A 22126-nucleotide genomic window follows, 5' to 3' on the forward strand; every position below is an offset into this window, starting at 1 on the left:
ATGTTGTTTTATTGTGTGTAGGTTGCTTGTGGTGGATGCCACGCAATGGTCTTAGCCAGTGCAAGGCAAGATGATGAAAATGGATTAGACCTCATCAGTCATTCACTTGAATCTGAAAGTGAGGTAATTCATTGTTTTCTTTCTCAGAGTATTTTTGTTTGACTTAAACCAGAGCTAGGCAGTGAGCCATATTTAGAACATGTGACTATTGAAAAAGGGGCTTATTTATTTATTTATTTGTGTTTCACTAATAACATTTCTTCTAATTTCCTCAGTCACATGAATCGCTATGAATGTAACGTTTTTGTGAGACTAGCAGAGTGTCCATTCAGTTTGAATTGGAAATTCAAGAGACATTATTACAATCGTTAGTATCTGAATGCAAGTAGCATTCCTCATGTTCCAGTTCAGTGGGCAGTCCTCTTTGAGCCTTGGCACATTTTGTTTTGTAGTGACCACCAGTTGCAAATGTAGCTTCTAATAATTTTAGGAGAATTCAGTCTGGCCCATCAATAATTGGAATACATTACCACCTTTGCAACATATTCCAGTTCAAAGTCCCAATAACAATACAGAATCAATTCGATCCTTCCAAGAAGATCTAAGTAGTCGTGTGGATGAGATGGTGATAGAAAGAGATCTTGAAGTGAAGTCTGCTTTGTCAGGAAGGAAGGAGAGCAGTGGTGCGGATGATGATATTGATGATGAAATGTCAGCAAAGTCTGCCAAACCTAAAAATGGTAAAAAGGTACGTTATTTGAAAAATTTAAATTATTCCTGCCATAATAATCTGATTGTGGTACATTTTGTGGTAGCTGTCATCATTCTCATGTATGGTTTTGGGGAGACCAGAATTAATTGTCTCTCTGTGTGTGCGTGCATGCACGGGTACATGAGTTGTCTATTTATCTAAGTACGTAAAGCTTTTAACAATTAAAAGGACGTCATTGTCTCATTTGGCCTCTTACAAATTTGTGTTATGGGACATGATGTACCTTTTGGCCTTTAAAGGTTAAAGTGTACAAGGACATGCATTTCTTAAAAGAGTAATGTCGTTCATGCAGCTGTGTCTGTTGATGTTTCACTGTATTGCAAAGCTCTGTCTGTGCTTTCCTCCATAACAGTGGGTTTAGTAAGTACGTACAAGTGCAGATGTACACAGTATATTGAATTTACAGTTCTTATTTAATTTGGTCTTAATTATTTATTTTAGGAAGTTATTTCAAAGTCAATGGGTGTTACTGAAAATTCAGATGTCAATGATGAAATAAAAAGTACTGATGATATGTAAAAGTGAAGGTGACAGAAGTAACTGTGATAATGGTGGTAATCAAGAGGACAACAGTGATGTAAAAATGAAATCAGAGGAGAATAAAGGTCAAGTATCTTTATTTATGGGTCTTTGATAGTAAAATAGAAACGTCTGCCTGAGCATAAACACACATCATTTTAACATTTTTAATGCAGTTACAATATATATGACTACTGTAAAGTTTTCTGGATGTCTTTGAATGTAATCAAATTCTTCAGCACGTGGGTTGCTATTGCAACATGAGAACTGTTAATATATACTTACTCTGACGTTTCTCTGTGACAGAAAGTTGCTCACCACAGCTTTCAAATCCAGCAGACTGTGCTTAAGATGGTTTCTTGCTACGAAAAGCACTGAAGAATCGAGCTACTCTACCCTCTGTTCACAAATATAACAAGGCTGTTTTATAGAATGGCATAAAACAAACAATTCTTCATCTCAAAAAGTGAAGTATAATTACAAGTCAATGTTCAGTAGCAGACTACTGTAGGCTGAGGACCTCTCCAGTCTCAAAATCATATTTCTCTTTCTAGTTTTACTGGAGTCCCGAAATGCTGCATCTTTCATTTGTAATTTTTGGTCTGCTTTTACCATATTTCGTCCAGAGTAAGTACCTCCAAAAGTAACATTTTCAAGTTTTACCTCTGGTGTTGGGTTAAACACAGATTAGGGTGTGTATTTATTATTAATGGACACTGATAGTTGATCAGTTTTGTTTGAAAGTCCTCTTATGTTATGATGGTGCACCACAGAATTGTTATCTTGATTGTATTCTGAATTTAGAACTGGTTTATTAGCATTGATGTAGACATCTTTCAGGTATTTGGTGACAGATTTGGGCTTAAGCCTAAAAGAAGGGTTAGATCTTACATCAGTGATTACAGGTATCCAGTTTGCACCTAATCTAATTAGCAGTGAGTTGCACAAGCTTCTCCTTGCCCTTTGAGTTAAGTTGTAATCCATGTCTGGTATGATCATTCCTATTTGAGGATGAAATGTCAGTTAATCCAATATGTGATTTGTCTGCATTCCAAAGGGCACACTCAAGTAGAATATTTCCACTCCCCACCAACTTGTCTATATTGGGCCTGTCATGGTTGCAAAAGGAAAGTACTAGAAATCTGTAGACTTTGTAGATTATGATTGCATAATCTACTTGAAGGAGAAATTTATGGGTTCTTACTTGTTCAGTAAGCTCCTGATTATGAGTGTTTGGAATATTCATGCATTACGTCTTTTTTAAATAAGCACAGGTGAAATAGGCCTTCAACTTGCCTGTGGGGTGGGGGTGGGGGTTCTAAAGAAGATGGATGAAAATCATAATAAAATTCTACTGACGGTAAAACAAAGGCTTCGTGTACTTAGGAAATTTGAGAACAAAGAATGGGCAACAGAATTTATAATAAAAGTATGTGATAGGGATTGAGTGATTCCATCCTTGAAAGAACACCATATAACAGGCTGACCTACTGATGGCGTATTTTGGGCATAGTTTTCTGGGAGTCCAGTATCACTGGTTTGATTATGGGGTAAACTTTCTCCAGAGCTAGTAAGAAATCAGGAAATCAAGAGTTCATGTCATGGTGCATGCTAAGAGAAGTTTTGAAAAGATTGACAGTGAACTGAAAAATGGCTTCAGAGTGGTGCGTGTGAAGTGGACATAGTCAGTGCTGCCATGAGACAAATGAGAGTGAAGTTCATTGCTGTCATGAGGGAGAGTCTAAAGAGTTTTCAGAACAAGTGAGCATTACAAACTGTTTCTTAAAGAAGGTCTGTTGTGTGAGGAAAGTTAAGCAGTTTGTGAAGTTCTGTGAATGCACCAAACAAAATAGTTTGGATTAGCTCTTTTTTTTATTATTTATGCATCTTCTACCCTTCATTAGCCCTGATAATCAATACAACTGGTGGGAAAGGGAAATTCTTGAAATCTGTTAACTTTTTTGGTTATGGTTGTAAAAGAAAAGTTGTTTAACTGTGATGTCTTCGTTATTATTGTATAAAATATGAAAGAGAATTTCTTGAAATCAGTTTGGCTATTATTCTGTAATTCATACTCATGTAATTCGTATTTGTTTCAACGTCAATAATTACACGTTTCCCCAGTGCGTGGGGTTTTATCTAATTTTTTATTCTTCATTATTTAGCTTATTTAAAAACTCTGGTTTCCCTTCAATACGCATAAATCTTTCACCTTTTACTAAAGTTTTCTGTTGAGGGGAACATATGATTCATACTGTTTCATTCTTACATTTGGATTACTGATTGATTTTTTAACTTTGTTGTATTGAGAGTGTCAGACAAAAATGACTACTGTGCAGTTTTGGGATCTAACGTAATATTATTCTCAAACGCTACTGTGTCGTTATTAATTCACTGTTACAAATTCCATTGCTCATCTTAAATCCTAGATGAAAACTGCTTGTATTTTCTTTCTACATGCTGTATGTTCACAGGTGTGGGGTATGGAGGGTCATCGGAGGAAGCAACAGAAGCAGCTGCTAGATCAGTTTCGGACAGGATCTTAGTTGCTTCCGAAGAGTAAGTGTTCATCATTACTTCTCTCTGATGTACAGAGAATATTTCCTTCAGCACAGGGAACCTGTAAAAGTATGAAAGTAAACCACCAGGTGTATCTGAAGTCTTGACATGATAACTGTCTGTCCCTTTGTTTGCTAGGAATTCTGACATCCCACTCGACCCCATTAGGTCACTAGAGTCGATGTGTGCGTCTCGAAATTGGCCGTCTCCATCTTATGAAGGAGGACTCGCTGAGCAGGGCTCATACACCTGTACGTGTATTGTGATCAAACAACAAGAAGAAGAATATTTGAAGCTTCAGGAAACAGGTTAGTTGAGTCATAGCACTGGGTATACGATGAGTGCTGTGTTTGTGAATGTGTATGCTATGATGTGGTTAGGAATACCGATAGGTGATGCTGTATGTTCACAGGTCTGAGGTATGGATCTTCAAGAAGCCAAAAATGCATCAGCGAAAGTTATTATTGACAAGTTGTTTATTGGTTCATAATAAGGTTCAGATAATTGTACCTACAAGATGTCCGAAGTTGTGTTCATCATTTTTGTTTTTGTGCATTGCAATGCACTTATTGTAGGTGCTGTAAATTTAATTTAATTCCTGGTAAATTTTGTCTACATATATGCATGAAGATGTCTGTTACGCACAGGCACAAAAATGAACACACTAATGGTACAATTATCAGTTCTGGGAAAACACCAATAATAACTTTAGTTTGCTTACTTTAGGTGAGTGCCACTAAGAAATATGTGAATCATCTCTTCCTATAATCCTGTCATCAGCTTGCTGAAATAAGCTTAACATTTCTTCTTTATGTTTTCAAGGTTATGCCTGCAAGCCTTGTTCACTAAAATGTGTGCGATGTTTACCAGTGTCTCTGAATGGATTTTAGCATTAAAAATGGCTGTCTTCAGCGTTGTAGCGTCGTGTATTCTGGTGAAAGTTTACCAGCACGGCACTACAACCTGGAAGACAGCCATCTTCATACTCGCCAATTTGAGAATCTCAAATCTTGCAGTTTATGTTTTATCTGTTTCTTAATAATAAGATTTAATTCATTATTGTTGTGAGGTTTAAGTAAGCAGTAAATAATACTTAAAATGCAGTTTATACCTCAAAGACAATTAAACGTGTGTCTGTTACGAATATCAGTTAGCTGTGCATTTGAGAGAAATTATCACTGTTTATTCTAAGAAAAATTAATGGAAAACAGGTGCACAGTATCTGGTTTGCAGATTACGAGGTGCGATCAGAAAGTTTCCAGACTGTGTCAATAGAGGGCGAACCGGATGTAGTACGAGCTTCTGCCGCTAGGGGGTGCGGCCTACAATCATAGTGAATCAGTGTGCCAGCTGGCATAATCGAAGTAGCATTTGTTTCTTGGTTACGGGCGTTTTGGTAGTGCATTACACCGACCCTCCTGCGATTTCGGAATGGTGTGTGCATCACATTTTGCCAAAGACTCGCCAAAACGGCTACGGAAACCTATGAAATTCTAAAGCAAGCATTTGGGGAGTCCGCAAACTTTTGTGTGGCATTCACGTTTTAAAAATGGCCGAACCTCTGTCGATGATGACGAGCATTCTGGACGACCATCTTCGAGCACAACGCCCGAAAATGTTACGAAGATCGACGTCGTACCATCAACGACTTGTGCGACATTGTTGGGATAGGCTATGGGACCTGTCAGCTGAATCTAAAGGTAGAACTCCACATGCGACGCATCATGACAACGCGCCAGCACACACCGCCCTCAAAGTTCGGCAGTTTTTGGCCTCAAACACCATGGCTGTCATCCCGCACCCTCCTTATTCGCCGTGTGACTTCTTCCTCTTGCCAAAGATGAAAATTCAGCTAAAGGGAAGGAGATTTGAGACGATAGAAGAGATTCAGGCAGAATCGCAGATGGTGCTTGACAGGCTGACAAAGAAAGATTTCCAGGGATGCTTCCAGGCTTGGCAGCGGCACTGGGATCGTTGTGTTCACTCCCAGGGGAACTACTCCGAGGGTGATGGATGAATTTAATACCTGAGATAAGTGTACAGGTTTTTATAGGCGCAGTCTGTAAACTTTCTGATCGCACCTCGTACATTGCAATAATAGCAAATTGATAAGGTGAAATGAACAGGATGCTTGGAATGTTTAACAAAAAACTAGAGAAGTTCCAGCTAAAAGTAATGAACTTGACAGTGACTGTCTTGTGGATATGGATATGGCATGATCTTACGTGTTTGACAGCTGTTGAGGCATCTGCAAATTAGCTGATGACAATAGGGAGGGCTTCTTGAGCCCATAGCACAGTATGGAGTCAGCATTTGTTTAGTAGCCTCGTTTCTGTGAAACAAGTGATTACTGACTGAAATGCTTCAAGCGCTCGTATTCACGCTGATTTTGATCAGGCTTTGTTACTTCCGTTGTATATTTTACGTGCAGAAGTTTGGAAATTGCATGATCTGTGAAATAATCCTACAAAATAGACGATGCGGTACTGGAATGTTTAGATTGTGTCATGTCGATGACCTGCTGTGGGACATCGGAGCGTAATGAGAGATGACTGATGAAGTGTCTGGTACCTGAGTGCCTGAATGTGAAATGTGTGGCTGCTACGTAGTTTATGATACTGACTGATTATAAAATCTTCTCGGGCAACCAGCCATGTCAATTCGCAGCATAAGTCAGATGTTTCGGGGACCTTTCCTTTCTCCGTTATCAGGGAGTGGTGTGATGGATAACCAGTGTTGTTCATGTGCATAATTGATTCCCCTTCCCATGTGGCCATTGAGCAACTGGGGTAGTTTAATCACGCTGAGCCAAGCACAGAACCTGCTCATTAACGTGGGGCAGAAAGCAAATAAGGTTAGGCAGTGCTAGGACCGGACAGGGCTGGAGAAGACGGAGGTCATGTTAAGTGACACAGAGACCAAAAGAAGCTGGAGGTGTTACTGCAGTTTCAGATGATGGTACTTTTGACTGATTTGTGGATTTTGGACGATACTGATCAGGTCATTCTGACAAAGATCCAGATGCATTCATTGGTCTGGCTCCATTGATTATGTATTTTAACAAGAAACATCAGCAACATGTCACATCATTCCCTGTAGGTTTCTGAAATGCTGGACTTTGCTCCAGATTGATGCTGCTGGTTGCCTGAGAAGATTTTATCACATTTAGTCACTGTGAAAGCTTCAAGTCATTTCTGACTGATGTTCAGTTTTGAAAAGTTTATCATTATCATACTTTTGACTATGTTATGTTACAAGTTATATGATTATGTTTGATTTTCAAGAATGGTGATATAGGAAGTCACATTTTCAAATAGTTTATATGTATATATATATATATATTATTATTATAAAATTATGTTTGCTAAGAAAGCAAAGCATTACTGAAAGAGGGAACATATTTCATATGTACATTGTTTTCAACAGTAATTAGCCAGTTAATGTATTTAAAGCAAATATATATAATTACAAAATTATATGAGATATTTATTACTATTTTCATGTCTTCTTCTTCTTATAGCGTTATAACACTGTGTGGGTCTTAGCTTGTTCAATGATTTTTTTCCATACTGTCCTATCATTCACAATTCTTCTCCATCCTCTTACTCCCATCGTCCTCACATCCTCCTCCACGTCGTCTATCCATCGTTTCCATGGTCTCCCTCTCATCGTTCTTCCAATCGGTCTCCATTCCATCACTCTTCTAGTTACCCGGTTTCCTTCCATTCTTGCAACATGGCCAAGCCAGGCTAACCTTTTGCTTTTGATCAGCCTCACAATATGTGCTCCCTGTATGATACAATCTAGTTCATGATTCATCCTAATTCTTGTGAAAAATAAATTAAATTATATTACATCCTATAGTTGTACCCTAAACAGAAGAATTAGGAAAATAAATAAAATTTCACTTCATTTTAGTGTGCTAATGTAGAGGTTTAGGGGGGATTAGATAACACATTTTCCAAATTGGAAAGTCTGACTGTGAGGTGTATAATGTTTCCACTTTGAGACATGTATAAATACATTTTGGTGTTTCCCGATAGGAAGAGAGACAGTCATATCCATCACATCTTGTTCGACAAAAGATAGCATTCAATTATACTTGATGTCTAAGCTTTCATAGAAATTTACTGAGATAACGATCAATATCCAGTGGTTACAACAGTTGGGGAGTGACTGTTACAAAACCAGTGAGTAGCATAAAAGCTTAATAGGGAGAGATTTAATGCGAATAAAGTACACAGTGTGAATATTAAAGACCAGGAAACAACTTTACAACTTCAGAAATATTTGAAAAAGTGTTATAGTGAACCTAACATTCTCTACCATAGAGAATGTATGTAGTTACAAATTGAAGCAGCATAAACTATGTTTTGATGATGAATTCTGAAAATTAACATTAATAGCAAGGGGATAGTTTTCAGTTGTGGCAAAATCAAGACAGGATGAATGGAGATAGCCTAAACAGTATAACATGAGAAAAGTTGATGTTTAACAACAGAGAAAGGGAGACTATTTGAAAAATAAAATCAACTTGAACACAAAGGAAGAACAAAAAATATTGCACATGTGTTTGAAGTGCTGACGAGAATAGGGGTTCTCTCTGCGTTTCTGATAATGTCATCTCTGGTTGGGACGACGATGGCGCCATCATTCTACTTAGTGTGTTAGGGATTATTTGACTAAGATATTTTGTTGTGTCTTCTGCTTCTGTTTTGTAGTGTGATTATTAATCTTTTCTGTATTTGTTAAGAAATATTGAAATAATTTAGTAAGAGCTTAATATTTTTTATTACATTAACATTTATCTTTATTAATGAGGTCAATATTGCTGTAGAATATTTCCCTGATTTATTTTTTTCATGTTTTCCAGACTGTTTTTATCTTGTTTTTTTGCTCTAGGCTGTTTAGTGTGGTTGTCACATTTAATCTGATTTTGACCTCCAGGAAGTAAGTATCTTACAATATTTCTTGCAGTGAATTTTCATTACTTGGTTGTTCCACTATTGACAAATTAGGTAATCTCTTTTTATCTTTGTGATCCAATCATTCTTTTCAGATATTTTATCACTGTTTTTTTTGGTGAAACTTGCTTATACATTTTTAAGAAATTATTTAGGAATGTGTTGAATTTTAAATCTACATCAAGGCTGTTTCATACTGAGTGCCAATTTTCAATCCATGTGTTGTACATTCTTTAATAGTGTCTTCATTTCTGAGTCTGATTGGTATTCTGTACTTATGATAACTGGAGATCGACTTTTTTATTATTAATATTACTAGAAGTTGTACATCGTGATCAGATGGAGTAATTTTGGATTCTTATGGGGAAATTAACTATTGCCATGACATTGAAAAATGCTACTCGGGCATTTTACACATTTTTATGGTGACTTTCAATAAGATAATTTGTATTGATGATAATGGGACCACAGTTGACGATGTTGTGCTGTAGGTTTAAAAAGATAATTTATAATGCTTTGTAACTTGTTTAGGAAAGTCAGCATTGCCAGTGGGGGCTCTATATATAGCTAGGACATATATGTTGGAATGTTTAGATTCCAATTGCACAATGCAGCTTCTATTTCTTGTTATTTTAGTGACACAATACATTTATCTAATTAAGTATATTGCAGCAAACTACAAGGTCGATTCTGAAAAGTTGGCGTCGTTCATCAAAAAGTACCTCAAGTCAGCCGTAGCATCGGGAGAGCTTGTGCAGACCAAAGGCAAAGGAGCTTCTGGTTCGTTCAAGTTATCCTCTGGTAAGCCTGAGAAGGCTCCGACAGTAGTTACTACTGCTCGCGGCAGGAGTTCTTCAACGTCTGCACCGAAGGAAAAGAAACAGCAGCAACCTACAAAGGCAAAGCTGAAATCTTCGAAAAAACGCCGGTGAAGAAGACTCCTGAGAAAAAGAAGCAGGTTCCAGCGCCGAAGGCCAAGAAATTGCCATCTAAGGCTAAGAAAGCTACAAAAGTCCCTACCAAGAAGCCGAAGCGCCGAGACCGAAGACTACTGCAAAATCCAAGGCAACGAAGAAGGCAGCTGCCAAGAGAAATTGGCACCTTCTTTTACCATATTTCGTCTAGAGTAAGTACCTCCAAAAGTAACATTTTCAAGTTTTACCTCTGGTGTTGGGTTAAACACAGATTAGGGTGTGTATATATTATTAATGGACACTGATAGTTGATCAGTTTTGTTTGAAAGTCCTCTTATGTTATGATGGTGCACCACAGAATTGTTATCTTGATTGTATTCTGAATTTAGAACTGGTTTATTAGCATTGATGTAGACATCTTTCAGGTATTTGGTGACAGATTTGGGCTTAAGCCTAAAAGAAGGGTTAGATCTTACATCAGTGATTACAGGTATCCAGTTTGCACCTAATCTAATTAGCAGTGAGTTGCACAAGCTTCTACTTGCCCTGTGAATTAAGTTTCCAATAATGCGATGCCACGTGCTGCTTGTAGAACTGTTATAATGCGACTGGCTTGGTAGTGAAGCGTTATTATTTGTTTACTCGGCATATGATAGCCTACATATTCTTGTGTATTTCATGGTCGGAATTCCTTTAGAGAGAGGCGTTGAAGTCGTGACTGTTCTGCTTCCTGTAGGGAAGAAAATGAACTCAAGTTGCCAAGTAAAGAAATGACGCGAGTGGATTGCGCTAAATAAATATTTGTAGAACCTAAACCATTTGTGATATGTAAAATCTGAAAACAGATATGGAAAGCTCTAGAGGTAATACGTATTTCGTACGCAATATGTCCAGATCCATCTGTTACGGTTTTCGAGAGGCGGGCGCTTAACGCCGCCAGATGCATTGAAAATTGCACACATTGGTTCATTAAAATTACAATAAATATATAAGCAATTATAATTACAACAAAATACATTACAGATTCTTAAAGGTCTTTATTTACTGATCATTTTACATATTGGTTACATTACCCTTACTCTTACCATTCCTGAGGAATGAACATTTAAAGGTGACTCGGCTATGGATAACGCTATTTGATGACGTCATTTCATGAAGACAACGAGGAATCAGAAATTTTTATAGTAAGAAGATAAAAGAAACACAGGTGAAAGCCTTCAACTTGCCTGTGGGGTGGGGGTGGGTGTTCTAAAGAAGATGGATGAAAATCATAATAAAATTCTACTGACAGTAAAACAAAGGCTTCGTGTACTTAGGAAATTTGAGAACAGAGAATGGGCAACAGAATTTATAATAAAAGTATGTGATAGGGATTGAGTGATTCCATCCTTGAAAGAACACCATATACCAGGCTGACCTACTGATGGCTTATTTTGGGCATAGTTTTCTGGGAGTCCAGTAACACTGGTTTGATTATGGGGGAAACTTTCTCCAGATCTAGTAAGAAATCAGGAAATCAAAAGTTCATGTCATGGTGCGTGCTATGAGAAGTTTTGAAAAGATTGACAGTGAACTGAAAAATGGCTTCAAAGTGGTGCGTGTGAAGTGGACATAGTCAGTGCTGCCATGAGACAAATGAGAGTGAAGTTCATGCTGTCATGAGGGAGAGTCTAAAGAGTTTTCAGAACAAGTGAGCATTACAAACTGTTTCTTAAAAAAGGTCTGTTGTGTGAGGAACGTTAAGCAGTTTGTGAAGTTCTGTGAATGCACCAAACAAAATAGTTTGGATTAGCTCTTTTTTTTTATTATTTATGCATCTTCTACCCTTCATTAGCCCTGATAATCAATACAACTGGTGGGAAAGGGAAATTCTTGAAATCTGTTAACTTTTTTGGTTATGGTTGTAAAAGAAAAGTTGTTTAACTGTGATGTCTTCGTTATTATTGTATAAAATATGAAAGAGAATTTCTTGAAATCAGTTTGGCTATTATTCTGTAATTCATGCTCATGTAATTCTCTTGGTCAAGTTTATAAACTTCATATAGGAGTGAATGTTCTGAAGGGAACATACCAAGCTCAGATCTTAATAACACTGGTGTTTCACAGTGATACAAATCTTATAAACTATATCTGGCCAAGGTGTATTCTGGATTTGTGCAAAGTGAAGACTTGAATGTGGAAGATTTCATAGATAAAATTTTGGCTGTGACGCGTACTGCTTGAGTGCGTTAGTCGCCAGGTACCGACTGAGGGCGAAGGTACTGTGCCTGTTACAGTTTTATTTTTATGGAAGCCCCACAGCCCAAATGTTACGCCGAGTTTGAAATCTGTGTGTGTATCTTGTGTTTTCTTTTGATTGGTTTGCCAGCTCTTCCAACACAGACCTTGCCACACATGCAAGGAATTTAAGGTGCAGTGTGTCTTCTATGTGAATGTTCTTTGCTGGTCTTGCTGTTGTTCATTTTGTTTGAGAACATTTGTTGAAACTATCTTCACTATACCAGTGTTGAAATCTTGCAGGGATTGTGACTGGATGTTGATGTGCTGGTCAGGAGCCTGCTTCTGCTTTGCAAGAATTCACATGCCCGATTTATTATTCACTTGTTACAGAACTTTCATTCAGAATTTGAATGACTTTTTTATTGTAATGACAGCTTTTGAGCATGTATTTAAAGTACAAGGATACAGTTTGGTCCAGTATAATATGGATTTTTATAGAAATTCCATCAATGCATAACATTTACATTTTATGATATTCGTGCAGAGATAACCGTATGGAAATGACAGATGTAACTTGGGACACTCCTACTGTCTGTCACATCTATCGTAGGTAATATACGATTGCATAACGCCTTTGAAACACAGTGGTAATAAAGTGTACCACAAAGAGCGTTCAGTGATAGTGCCATTTGGCCACAGAGTATAATGTTTCTGCTTTCTATCATTCTGACAGTAAGCATTGATAATTTCGCTAAAGAGCATTCACCGGTTGAGGAGGCTGTTTTTTGTTAGAAAAAGAAAGTTTATTTTTAAATATTATTTTCACAAGTTTCAGCTGCAAAAGGTTAAAGTTTATACTTGAGGAAGCACCCGACTGTTTCAAGGTACCAGATTGCAAGTGGTAGGGTGTGTGTCATTACATGTTTTGGGGCGGAATTCTGCAGCATAGCGTCGTTTCGTACTGTTATTTCATTCTACTCGTATTTGTTTCAACGTCAATAATTACACGTTTTCCCAGCGCGTGGGGTTTTATCTAATTTTTTATTGTACATTATTTAGCTTATTTAAAAACCCTGGTTTCCCTTCAATACTGAAGATTTCTGTTGAGGGGAACATCTGATTCATACTGTTTCATTCTTACATTTGGATTACTGGTTGATTTTTTTAACTTTGTTGTATTGAGAATGTCAGAACAAAAATGACTACTGTGCAGTTTTGGGATCTAACGTAATATTAATCTCAAACGCTACCGCGTCCTTATCAATTCCCTGTTACAAATGCCATTGCCCATGTCAAATCCTAGATGAAAACTGCTTGAGTTTTCTTTATACGTGCTGTATGTTCACAGCAATGGAACCTGGTCCTTCAAAGAGGGTGAGGCAGGAGGAAACGGCTGCATGTGCCAGCAGCACGTCTGAAGGGTAAGTGTTCATCATTACTTCTCTCTGATGTACAGGGAATATTTCCCTCAGCACAGGGAAATTGTAAAAGTATGAAAGTAAACCACCAGGTGTATCTGAAGTCTTGACCTGATAACTGTCTGTCCTTTTGTTTGCTAGGAATTCTGACATCGCCATCCGTTTGCTGCAGTTGATATGCATTTGCCGATGTTGGCCACCTCCTGCTTACCAAGGGCAGCTGACGCATGATCGGAAGTTCAAACACTTCTGCATTGTGCGGAAGCAGCGTGAGGAAGAGCAAATGAAGCTTCAGGAAACAGGTTAGTTGAGTCATAGCACTGGGTATACGATGAGTGCTATGTTTGTGAATGTGTATGCTATGATGAGGTTAGGAATACCAATAGGTGATGATTTTGTGTCGTCATAGTAATCTATAATTTCCCTAGAAAATTTTGAAATTATTTTTAATATTTATATGAATCATACTGTTTCATTCTTACATTTGGATTACTGATTGATTTCTTAACTTTGTTGTATTAAGAATGTCAGACAAAAATGACTACTCTGCAGTTTTGGGATCTAACGTAATATTAATCTCAAACGCTACCGCGTCCTTATCAATTCCCTGTTACAAATGCCATTGCCCATGTCAAATCCTAGATGAAAACTGCATGACTTTTCTTTATACGTGCTGTATGTTCACAGGTGTGGGCACTGGCCAGTCAATGCAAGAAGCCAAAGAAGCAGCTGTAGGTTTCTGAAATGCTGGACTTTGCTCCAGATTGATGCTGCTGGTTGCCTGAGAAGATTTTATCACATTTAGTCACTGTGAAAGCTTCAAGTCATTTCTGACTGATGTTCAGTTTTGAAAAGTTTATCATTATCATACTTTTGACTATGTTATGTTACAAGTTATGTGATTATGTTTGATTTTCAAGAATGGTGATATAGGAAGTCACATTTTCAAATAGTTTATATGTATATACAGTAAAACCTCTCTAACTTGGACACTTGCGGTTCCACGATAATGTGTCCAACTTACAGAGGTGTCCAGGATGGAGGGAAAGGGGAAAATCATCCTTTCAAATTGTCGTGTAATGACAATGTGGTAATTGTAGAGTATTATGGAGCCCTTCCCAACAAGGAAATTATTGATAAGAAAAATCAAAAAGGTAAATTAAACTTTTACAAATTTTGTTTTCAGTAAATTAAACTTGCATGGATAAGCTCAAAGGGAAGGGCACCAATACTTTACGTTTACCGACAATGCAATCTATTTACTTACATAATCTAACTACTGTAGGCTTGCTCGAATTAAGAATAATTTAATTATTAATTATAATAATCTTTTGAAACCCACTCTCGTGGTTGCACATTGCACCCCAGCCTCAATGAAATTTTAAATGTTCAGAATGTATTCTTTTTAATTGTACTTAAGACATTAGCTCAACATATGATGTCACTTATTTCTTATAAAAAAGTCCGTCACAAGATACTGCTTTTTTGTTCTTACCTTGGAATTTGCCATCCTCTTTCTAATTTTTGCCGCAATCAGAATAAAGTTTCAACCACTCCTGGTTGATTATGAGCGAACGCATACCGTTCCAATTTCTGTTAACACTGTTTAACTCAGTTGCAAGCATAGTACTGACAAAGTTAAAACTGTACCAGTAATACGTACTGTAGTCCAGTGAAGGGTTCAACAAAATAATTCCAATGATGTGTCCAAAGTCTCACATCTTCAAACATAAGGTAATCCTCAGGTAGAAGGCATTCATAAGTCAGAAATTCAAAACAACAAAATACTAACTGTAAAAGTTTCCCATAAAAGCATTGAAGCTAAGTGCATGAACCTGTCCAACTTACAACAAAAGAGGTGTTCAAGTTCCAGGATAAAGGGGTGTCCAAGTTATCGGGTGTTGTGGACAAGTAAAATTATAGGATATTCGCCGGTTCCAATTAAAAGTGTCCAATATAGAGGGGTGTCCAGGATATAGGGGTGTCAAACTAGAGGGGTTTTACTGTATATATATTATTATTATAAAATTATGTTTGCTAAGAAAGCAAAGCATTACTGAAAGAGGGAACTTATTTCATATGTACATTGTTTTCAACAGTAACTAGCCAGTTAATGTGTTTAAAGCAAATATATATAATTACAAAATTATATGAGATATTTAGTAATATTACTATTTTCATGTATTACATGCAATTGATATGTATATGTGTCTTCCATGAATGAAAACTGATGGAGCAGCATTTTGCATTTATGTATACATGCATATATGTCTTTATATATGTACACCTAATAAGTGCATACATGCTTATACAGTGTACATGAAATGTGACCATTAAAAGTTTTGGAACCCGTATTTACAAATTTCATGGAGAATTGATTTTTGTATGTGAAGAATCTCTTATGTATGGGTGAAACCATGTGGATGGACGTCTGTTGAGTAGAAGTGAATGTTGCAGTTTGAATATCATAGAGTCGAGTTCTTTTAAGTATATATCAGGTTGCGTGCCAGAGACAAAGTTTTCTTAGTAATTAAAAGTTTGATCTCGTTTGCTTGACACAGAAGAAGAGGACAGTGCAGGCATCTGCAGTCACTGTCGTGATGTTGAATGCCTGATGATAATACACAAGATTTATATAGGAATTTGCTATTCTTGTATTTATATGCAGTCCTGTATGTCAAAAACAATACTGAATAGTTTTCATAGTTTCCATAGGGCCATGCTCTTGGATACCTATATTTATGTTAGTTTTTTTAATGACAGATCAGAGTTATTGCTTTGCTGTTCTGTTTGCCTTATTGACATGAATTGTTCGTTATATGTTCATGAGTAGGTATTGATGAAACGAGTTGTGATTGTGTCTTTTCACTATACACTTATTGTATAATAAAATGAAAAAGCATAGTTAAAGACTAGTGATAATTCACTATATGATATGAATGAGCAAATAAGGATATATTTGCTTTTAGAGACAATTGGGCATTAAAATATCAACATGTGACTTGTGCGTAACTGAAAAGTTGTTCAGATTTGAAAGGATTCATGAATGTTCAATTGACAGTGCCTGTATCTTTCACCCTTATTGTGCATTTACAACCTATTTGTAATTTTAATTTAGTCCTTATAACCCCTGGTGATTACTGGCTTTAAGATACTTAGAGTAAAGGTGTATTACTGTAAACCTCATTTGCTATACCTTGTGTTCAAAGAAGGATGCATTAAAGAATAATCAAGTTTAGTGTGGATAAAATATCCAGTAACTTCTCTGTTATGGCATCTGACTATGATGAATGGCACAAGCACATTATTGAACCACAGTTCATTATCGAGGTGTCTTACAGGGATTTGGGGAAGTTTTTCCCAGTTTTGGCAAGTGGCCTTGAAAGAATGTGATCGTGGATTTAAAATAACTGGCTGTGATAAAATATTGCATACTGTTTTTACTCTGTATAGCAGCTAAATGTTTTTGAGAAGATCATATTACTCTGCTTGAATTTCAGAAGTATGGATGGAGGATGTCTGAGGACTGGTAAAATACAAGTATCATTGCTTATCTTGTGTCACTTGAAACACTGCGTGCCTCTACACGCCTTTACTGGTAATTGTTTTTCAATTCTCCTGCATGAAATGCATGACATTGCAATATTTTACATTGGCCAAGCTTGCCTCTTTGTGAAATTGCCATTTCTTTTGTAAGTCACAAACCCTCAAGGTAGACATGCTTGAAGAAAGGTGAAAGTACTCACACTGGGACAAATAGTTATTGGGGATTGTCTTTACAAATAAACCAATCTACATCACATACCTTGTGCAGTGATAGTTACACAATTCATCTCTTGGTTTCACACAGCATTAGAAATTACATACACTGTTCTGTCAGAAGTCTTTGTAGAACAAAGCTTGCTATTTCTTTGTGTTGAGAAACTGTTGATAATCTCTGAATATATATATATATATAAATTGTAAAAGTGGTTAAAGGCATGTCAGAAACTGTTTCGTTTAAAGTTAAAATGTAATTTCCAGTATTGATGATGTTTGTACTGTTTGTTGTAAGGAATACTTTGTTGTCCATGTGGAATCCCAGGTTTCCCCTATTTTTAGGGCAAGTGTAGAATTTTCTTATGGATCTGTCAAAGAATTACTCTGTTTAAAGTTATATGTCTTTGCAGCTATGCGTGTGCAGTTTTACAATTTTTGTTAGCAATAATGTTCATAATTTAGCAATATAAAGCAGTTGTACTGTTTAATGGACAGACAGGTTATGTAAAGCTGATGGCAAAGATCATATTAACAAGTAGTTTGAAGAAGAGGGGATGTTACTGAAATGGTTGTGAGAGTGTGAACCAGGTTGAGTAACTATGAATGTAAACACACACACAGAAACAGTTGTTTAATGCCCACTTGTCGTGTTGGTGTCAGATTTTTGTCTTGAATGTTATAAAAAGGAGAGAGTAGTCAGATTGAGATTGTCGTTGTCTATTTTGAATTAATTTTGTTTCCTGCTTGTTTCCCTTAACCTGACGTGTGGACTCATTGCAGACAGTTCAATGTTCATAAAGAGCATGCATAGGAAAACTTTGAAAGCATAATATTGTACCTTAAATGAGCATAAGAGTTTCAGCAGGATCTAGGAAAGAGCATTTAACAATCCTGAATCCATTAAGTCGTGTAATTGAATATTTTATGTGAGAGTGATTATGAATATGAGGAAGTAACAGTTTGAAACTCAGTGGTTCTAATGCGAATGAAGGCTGGATGATCTTTTAGCTTGGGTGTAAGCGACAAGAAATGCATCAGGAATTGTTGGGGTTTCGGAGGAGGAAGCAGACTTATAAAAAGAGGGAAGATGTTAAATTTTGTTATTTTTGACCCAGTTTAGTGTCATCTACGTGGCTACTGTTTGTCCTGGCTAACAAGTCTCATTGGTCGGGTCAGAGCATATAGCACAAGGGAACATGGCTTCTGGTCATGGCTTAGCTCAAGTGTGTCAGGGTCAGTGTCTGCGATAGGTCACATTAGAAAGAGGTAAAATAGTTTTAGGGGCAATCACAAGAGCATGAAAGATTATAACCATCTATTTTTACTAATTCCGAAGCTTAAACTTGGTGTTTGTTTGTTATTCTTGTATATTCCCACATGTTAATGAAATGTGAATTTCATTTAAACAGCAGTACACAAGTAGCTGTCGGACATGTTATTTGAAACATAATTTTATATTAAAACTGTGAGATTTGAGAGCTGCTGTGTGGAATCTCATAAAACATTGAAGAGGACCCCGTGAGCTGAAATGTTTGGCAATGCCTGGTGTAGCTGTAGTGACATATCACACACAAACCCAAGATGGGGAGACCTCAGTTTGAGGTGCAGTGGGTTGAATGTTCTGTGGGAATGTGAGCCATACTTGACTTAGTGCGTTTGAAATGTGGAGGTGCAGATGCAGAGGTAGTAGTTTGTTAACCTCTAATGTATGAGAACTAGGGATTTAAATGCGAATACTTGAGGCTGCTAGCTGGACTCCAATTCTGGGCCGAGGCATAAGACCATTGAAGTCAGATTGTCACAGGAATATTGAAGTGTCTGAGGTACAGTGTTGTATCCCTTTTGCTTCTGTTTATAGTTATCAAGTGTTACGGATTTCGGAGCAGTTCATGTCTTATCTATATTTCAAGATTGTCAGTTGTTAGACAGCGGTCAGTAATATATCTCTTCAATAACATTGAAGGAACCCCACTTCTTGCAGGTAGCTTTGTGAGAGCTGAATATGTAGAGTTTATAGCCTGTTGTGTGTTAAGGGAAAACGATTTTTGTTTTTCTGGTGCTGATATATTCATAGGTTATTTAGCATATAAACTGTATGTCATTTATATGTTTAGCGTTGGTTGCAGTTCCTTTGCCAGCTTCTGAATTAGGTGGTTTGTAGGCTGTATGGATACCTTGTATGGTGATAATAAGTATTTGAATGGAATTGTGTGTGTGTTTTAGCAACGATCTAGAAAGTGGTTACTTTGGGGACTGAAATGGTAGTGGGAACATGATACTAACATTCACGGTTGTCCTGATATGTCCAGGGTATGAATTTGTGTGAACATTGAATTTGATTGAGCGTGATAGGGGGATGAGAAACGTAGACTGGTGAACAGAGACTAGGCAGATACAAGAAGGAGAGGTAGGAAAGGCCAAAGAGGAAGTTTAAGTGGTGGAAAATGAAGATGGTCACTATTTTTGGAATTTGAGTGTAGAGTCCTAATTTACTATGTTCCTGTTTATAAGTAGGAAGATAGAATAGGTACAAATCTTTAATGCAGCAGAAGGTTTGGCTCCTGTTGGGATGGTGGATATTCTGCAGTGTTTTTTGAACCCTTGGTATGGCAAAGCAGAGAAAGTGGCCTTGAAAACAGTGTTTAAAATTACGTAAAATATAAAATGTAATTAATTGCTTCATATTGTGAAAAATAAATTAAATTATATTAAATCCTTTAGTTTTACCCTAAACAGAAGAATTAGGAAAATAAATAAAATTTCACTTCATTTTAGTGTGCTAATTTAGAGGTTTAGGGTGATTAGATAACACATTTTCCAAATTGGAAAGTCTGACTGTGAGGCATATGATGTTCCACTTTGAGACATGTATAAATACATTTTGGTGTTTCCCGATAGGAAGAGAGACAGTCATATCCATCACATCTTGTTGGACAAAAGACAGCATTCAATTATACTTGATATAAAAGCTTTCTTAGAAATTTACTGAGATAACGATCAATATCCAGTGGTTACAACAGTTGGGGAGTGACTGTTACAAAACCAGTGAGTAGCATAAAAGCTTAATAGGGAGAGATTTAATGCGAAGAAAGTACACAGTGTGAATATTAAAGACCAGGAAACAACTTTACAACTTCAGAAATATTTGAAAAAGTGTTATAGTGAACCTAACATTCTCTACCAAAGAGAATGTATGTAGTTACAAATTGAAGCAGCATAAACTATGTTTTGATGAAGAATTCTGAAAATTAACATTAATAGCAGGGGGATAGTTTTCAGTTGTAGCAAAATCAAGACAGGATGAATGGAGATAGCCTAAACAGTATAACATGAGAAAAGTTGATGTTTAACAACAGAGAAAGGGAGACAATTTGAAAAATAAAATCAACTTGAACACAAAGGAAGAACAAAAAATATTGCACATGTGTTTGAAGTGCTGACGAGAATAGTGGTTCTCTCTGCGTTTCTGATAATGTCATCTCTGGTCGCGACGACGAAGGCGCCATCATTCTACTTCGTGTGTTTGGGATTGTTTAACTAACATATTTTGTTCGTCTTCTGCTTCTTTTTTGCAACGTGATTATTAATCTATTCTGTATTTGTTAAGAAATATTGAAATAATTTGCTAAGAGCTTAATATTTTTTATTACATTATCATTTATCTTTATTAATGAGGTCAATATTTCTGTAGAATATTTCCATGATTTAATTTTTTCATGTTTTCCAGACTGCTTTTATTTTGTTGGGTTGCTCTAGGTTGTTTAGTCTGATTCTCACATTTAATCTGATTTAGACCTCGAGGAAGTAAGTATTTTAAAATATTTCGTGCAGTGAATTTTCATTATTTGGTTGTTCCACTATTGACAAATTAGTTAATCTTTTTTTATCTTTGTGATCCAATCATTCTTTTCAGATATTTTATCACTGTTTTGGTGGTGAAACTTGCTTATACATTTTTAAGAGATTATTTATTAATGTGTTAAATTTTGAATCTACATCAAGGCTGTTTAATACTCATTCCCAATTTTCATTCGATGAGAGATACATTCTTTAATAGTGTCTTCATTTGTGAGTCTGATTGGTATTCTGTACTTATGATAACTGGAGATCGATTTTTTATTATTAATATTACTAGAAGTCATACATCGTGATCAGATGGAGTAATTTTGGATTCTTATGGGGAAATTAACTGTTGCCATGACATTGGAAGATGCTACTCGAGCATTTTACACATTTTTATTGTAAATTTCAATAAGATAATTTGTATTGATGATAATGGGACCACAGTTGACGATGTTGTGCTGTAGGTTTATAAAGATAATTTATAATGCTTTGTAACTTGTTTAGGAAAGTCAGCATTGCCAGTGGGGGCTCTATATATAGCTAGGACATATATGTTGGAATGTTTAGATTCCAATTGCACAATGCAGCATCTATTTCTTGTTATTTTAGTGACACAATACATTTATCTAATTAAATTTTAGGTTCTTTTTGGCAATAATACTTGCACCTTCTTTTACCATATTTCATCTAGAGTAAGTACTTCCAAAAGTAACATTTTCAAGTTTTACCTCTGGTGTTGGGTTAAACACAGATTAGGGTGTGTGTTTATTATTAATGGACACTGATAGTTGATCAGTTTTGTTTGAAAGTCCTCTTATGTTATGATGGTGCACCACAGAATTGTTATCTTGATTGAAGATTTCTGTCTTCTGGGTTATTGCGCTGTGTAGTCTGGTCGATGTTAACCAACGTTTCAGAGGTCATACTGCCTCCGTCATCAGGGCGATGAATATGACGGAGGCAGTATGACCTCTGAAACGTTGGTTAACATCGACCAGACTACACAGCGCAATAACCCAGAAGACAGAAATCTTCATATTCACCGCTGTGAGAACCTCAAGTCTTACGTTATCTTGATTGTATTCTGAATTTAGAACTGGTTTATTAGCATTGATGTAGACATCTTTCAGGTATTTGGTGACAGATTTGGGCTTAAGC

General features: G+C 36.5%; 3 protein-coding genes and 2 pseudogenes across 18 annotated transcripts in view; all 5 read left to right on the forward strand.

Annotated features, from left to right (window-relative positions):
- LOC147871718 (X-linked retinitis pigmentosa GTPase regulator-like) overlaps positions 1-1406 on the forward strand; it is a 14952-nt pseudogene extending 13546 nt beyond the window's left edge. The window contains exons 8-10 of the transcript XR_015538376.1: positions 22-123; positions 491-748; positions 1214-1406. The product of XR_015538376.1 is annotated as an X-linked retinitis pigmentosa GTPase regulator-like (transcript). The remainder of the gene's footprint in view (positions 1-21; positions 124-490; positions 749-1213) is intronic.
- Positions 1236-9847, forward strand: LOC147871719 (uncharacterized). 2 transcript variants are annotated; one of them, XM_087360320.1, is made up of 5 exons: positions 1236-1377; positions 1846-1918; positions 3766-3850; positions 3989-4158; positions 9487-9847. In XM_087360320.1, the coding sequence occupies exons 2-5, from the start codon at positions 1864-1866 to the stop codon at positions 9744-9746; spliced, it is 570 nt and encodes a 189-aa protein (XP_087216446.1). In that variant the 5' UTR covers positions 1236-1377; positions 1846-1863; the 3' UTR covers positions 9747-9847. The 2 variants fall into 2 exon arrangements, with proteins under 2 accessions (XP_087216446.1, XP_087216445.1); XM_087360319.1 differs by lacking the exon at positions 1236-1377 and adding an exon at positions 1617-1757.
- Positions 3466-3578, forward strand: LOC147871720 (U5 spliceosomal RNA; annotated as a pseudogene).
- LOC147871721 (uncharacterized) lies at positions 9799-17830 on the forward strand. Of its 3 annotated transcripts, none has more exons than XM_087360329.1 (4): positions 9799-9940; positions 13297-13369; positions 13508-13668; positions 14054-17830. In XM_087360329.1, the coding sequence occupies exons 2-4, from the start codon at positions 13299-13301 to the stop codon at positions 14107-14109; spliced, it is 288 nt and encodes a 95-aa protein (XP_087216455.1). In that variant the 5' UTR covers positions 9799-9940; positions 13297-13298; the 3' UTR covers positions 14110-17830. The 3 variants fall into 3 exon arrangements, with proteins under 3 accessions (XP_087216455.1, XP_087216454.1, XP_087216456.1); XM_087360328.1 differs by lacking the exon at positions 9799-9940 and adding an exon at positions 10486-10591; XM_087360330.1 differs by lacking the exon at positions 9799-9940 and adding an exon at positions 10930-11418.
- Positions 17831-20800: 2970 nt separating this feature from the next.
- Positions 20801-22126, forward strand: part of LOC147871722 (structural maintenance of chromosomes protein 6-like) — a 37157-nt gene continuing 35831 nt past the window's right edge. For 9 of the 12 annotated variants that reach the window (XM_087360279.1, XM_087360280.1, XM_087360282.1 and 6 more), the window contains exon 1: positions 21145-21193. In XM_087360279.1, the coding sequence (XP_087216405.1) occupies positions 21160-21193 (34 nt within the window). In that variant the 5' untranslated portion in view covers positions 21145-21159. Of the gene's footprint in view, positions 20930-21144; positions 21194-21242; positions 21429-22126 lie in introns of those variants that run through there. The other 3 variants (XM_087360285.1, XM_087360290.1, XM_087360277.1) reach the window with 3 other exon arrangements.

Source organism: Zootermopsis nevadensis, unplaced genomic scaffold (assembly GCF_977971745.1).
Source record: "Zootermopsis nevadensis isolate Lab colony 2312 unplaced genomic scaffold, Znev_1.0 Znev_ptg000042l, whole genome shotgun sequence".
Classification (NCBI taxonomy): domain Eukaryota; kingdom Metazoa; phylum Arthropoda; class Insecta; order Blattodea; family Termopsidae; genus Zootermopsis; species Zootermopsis nevadensis.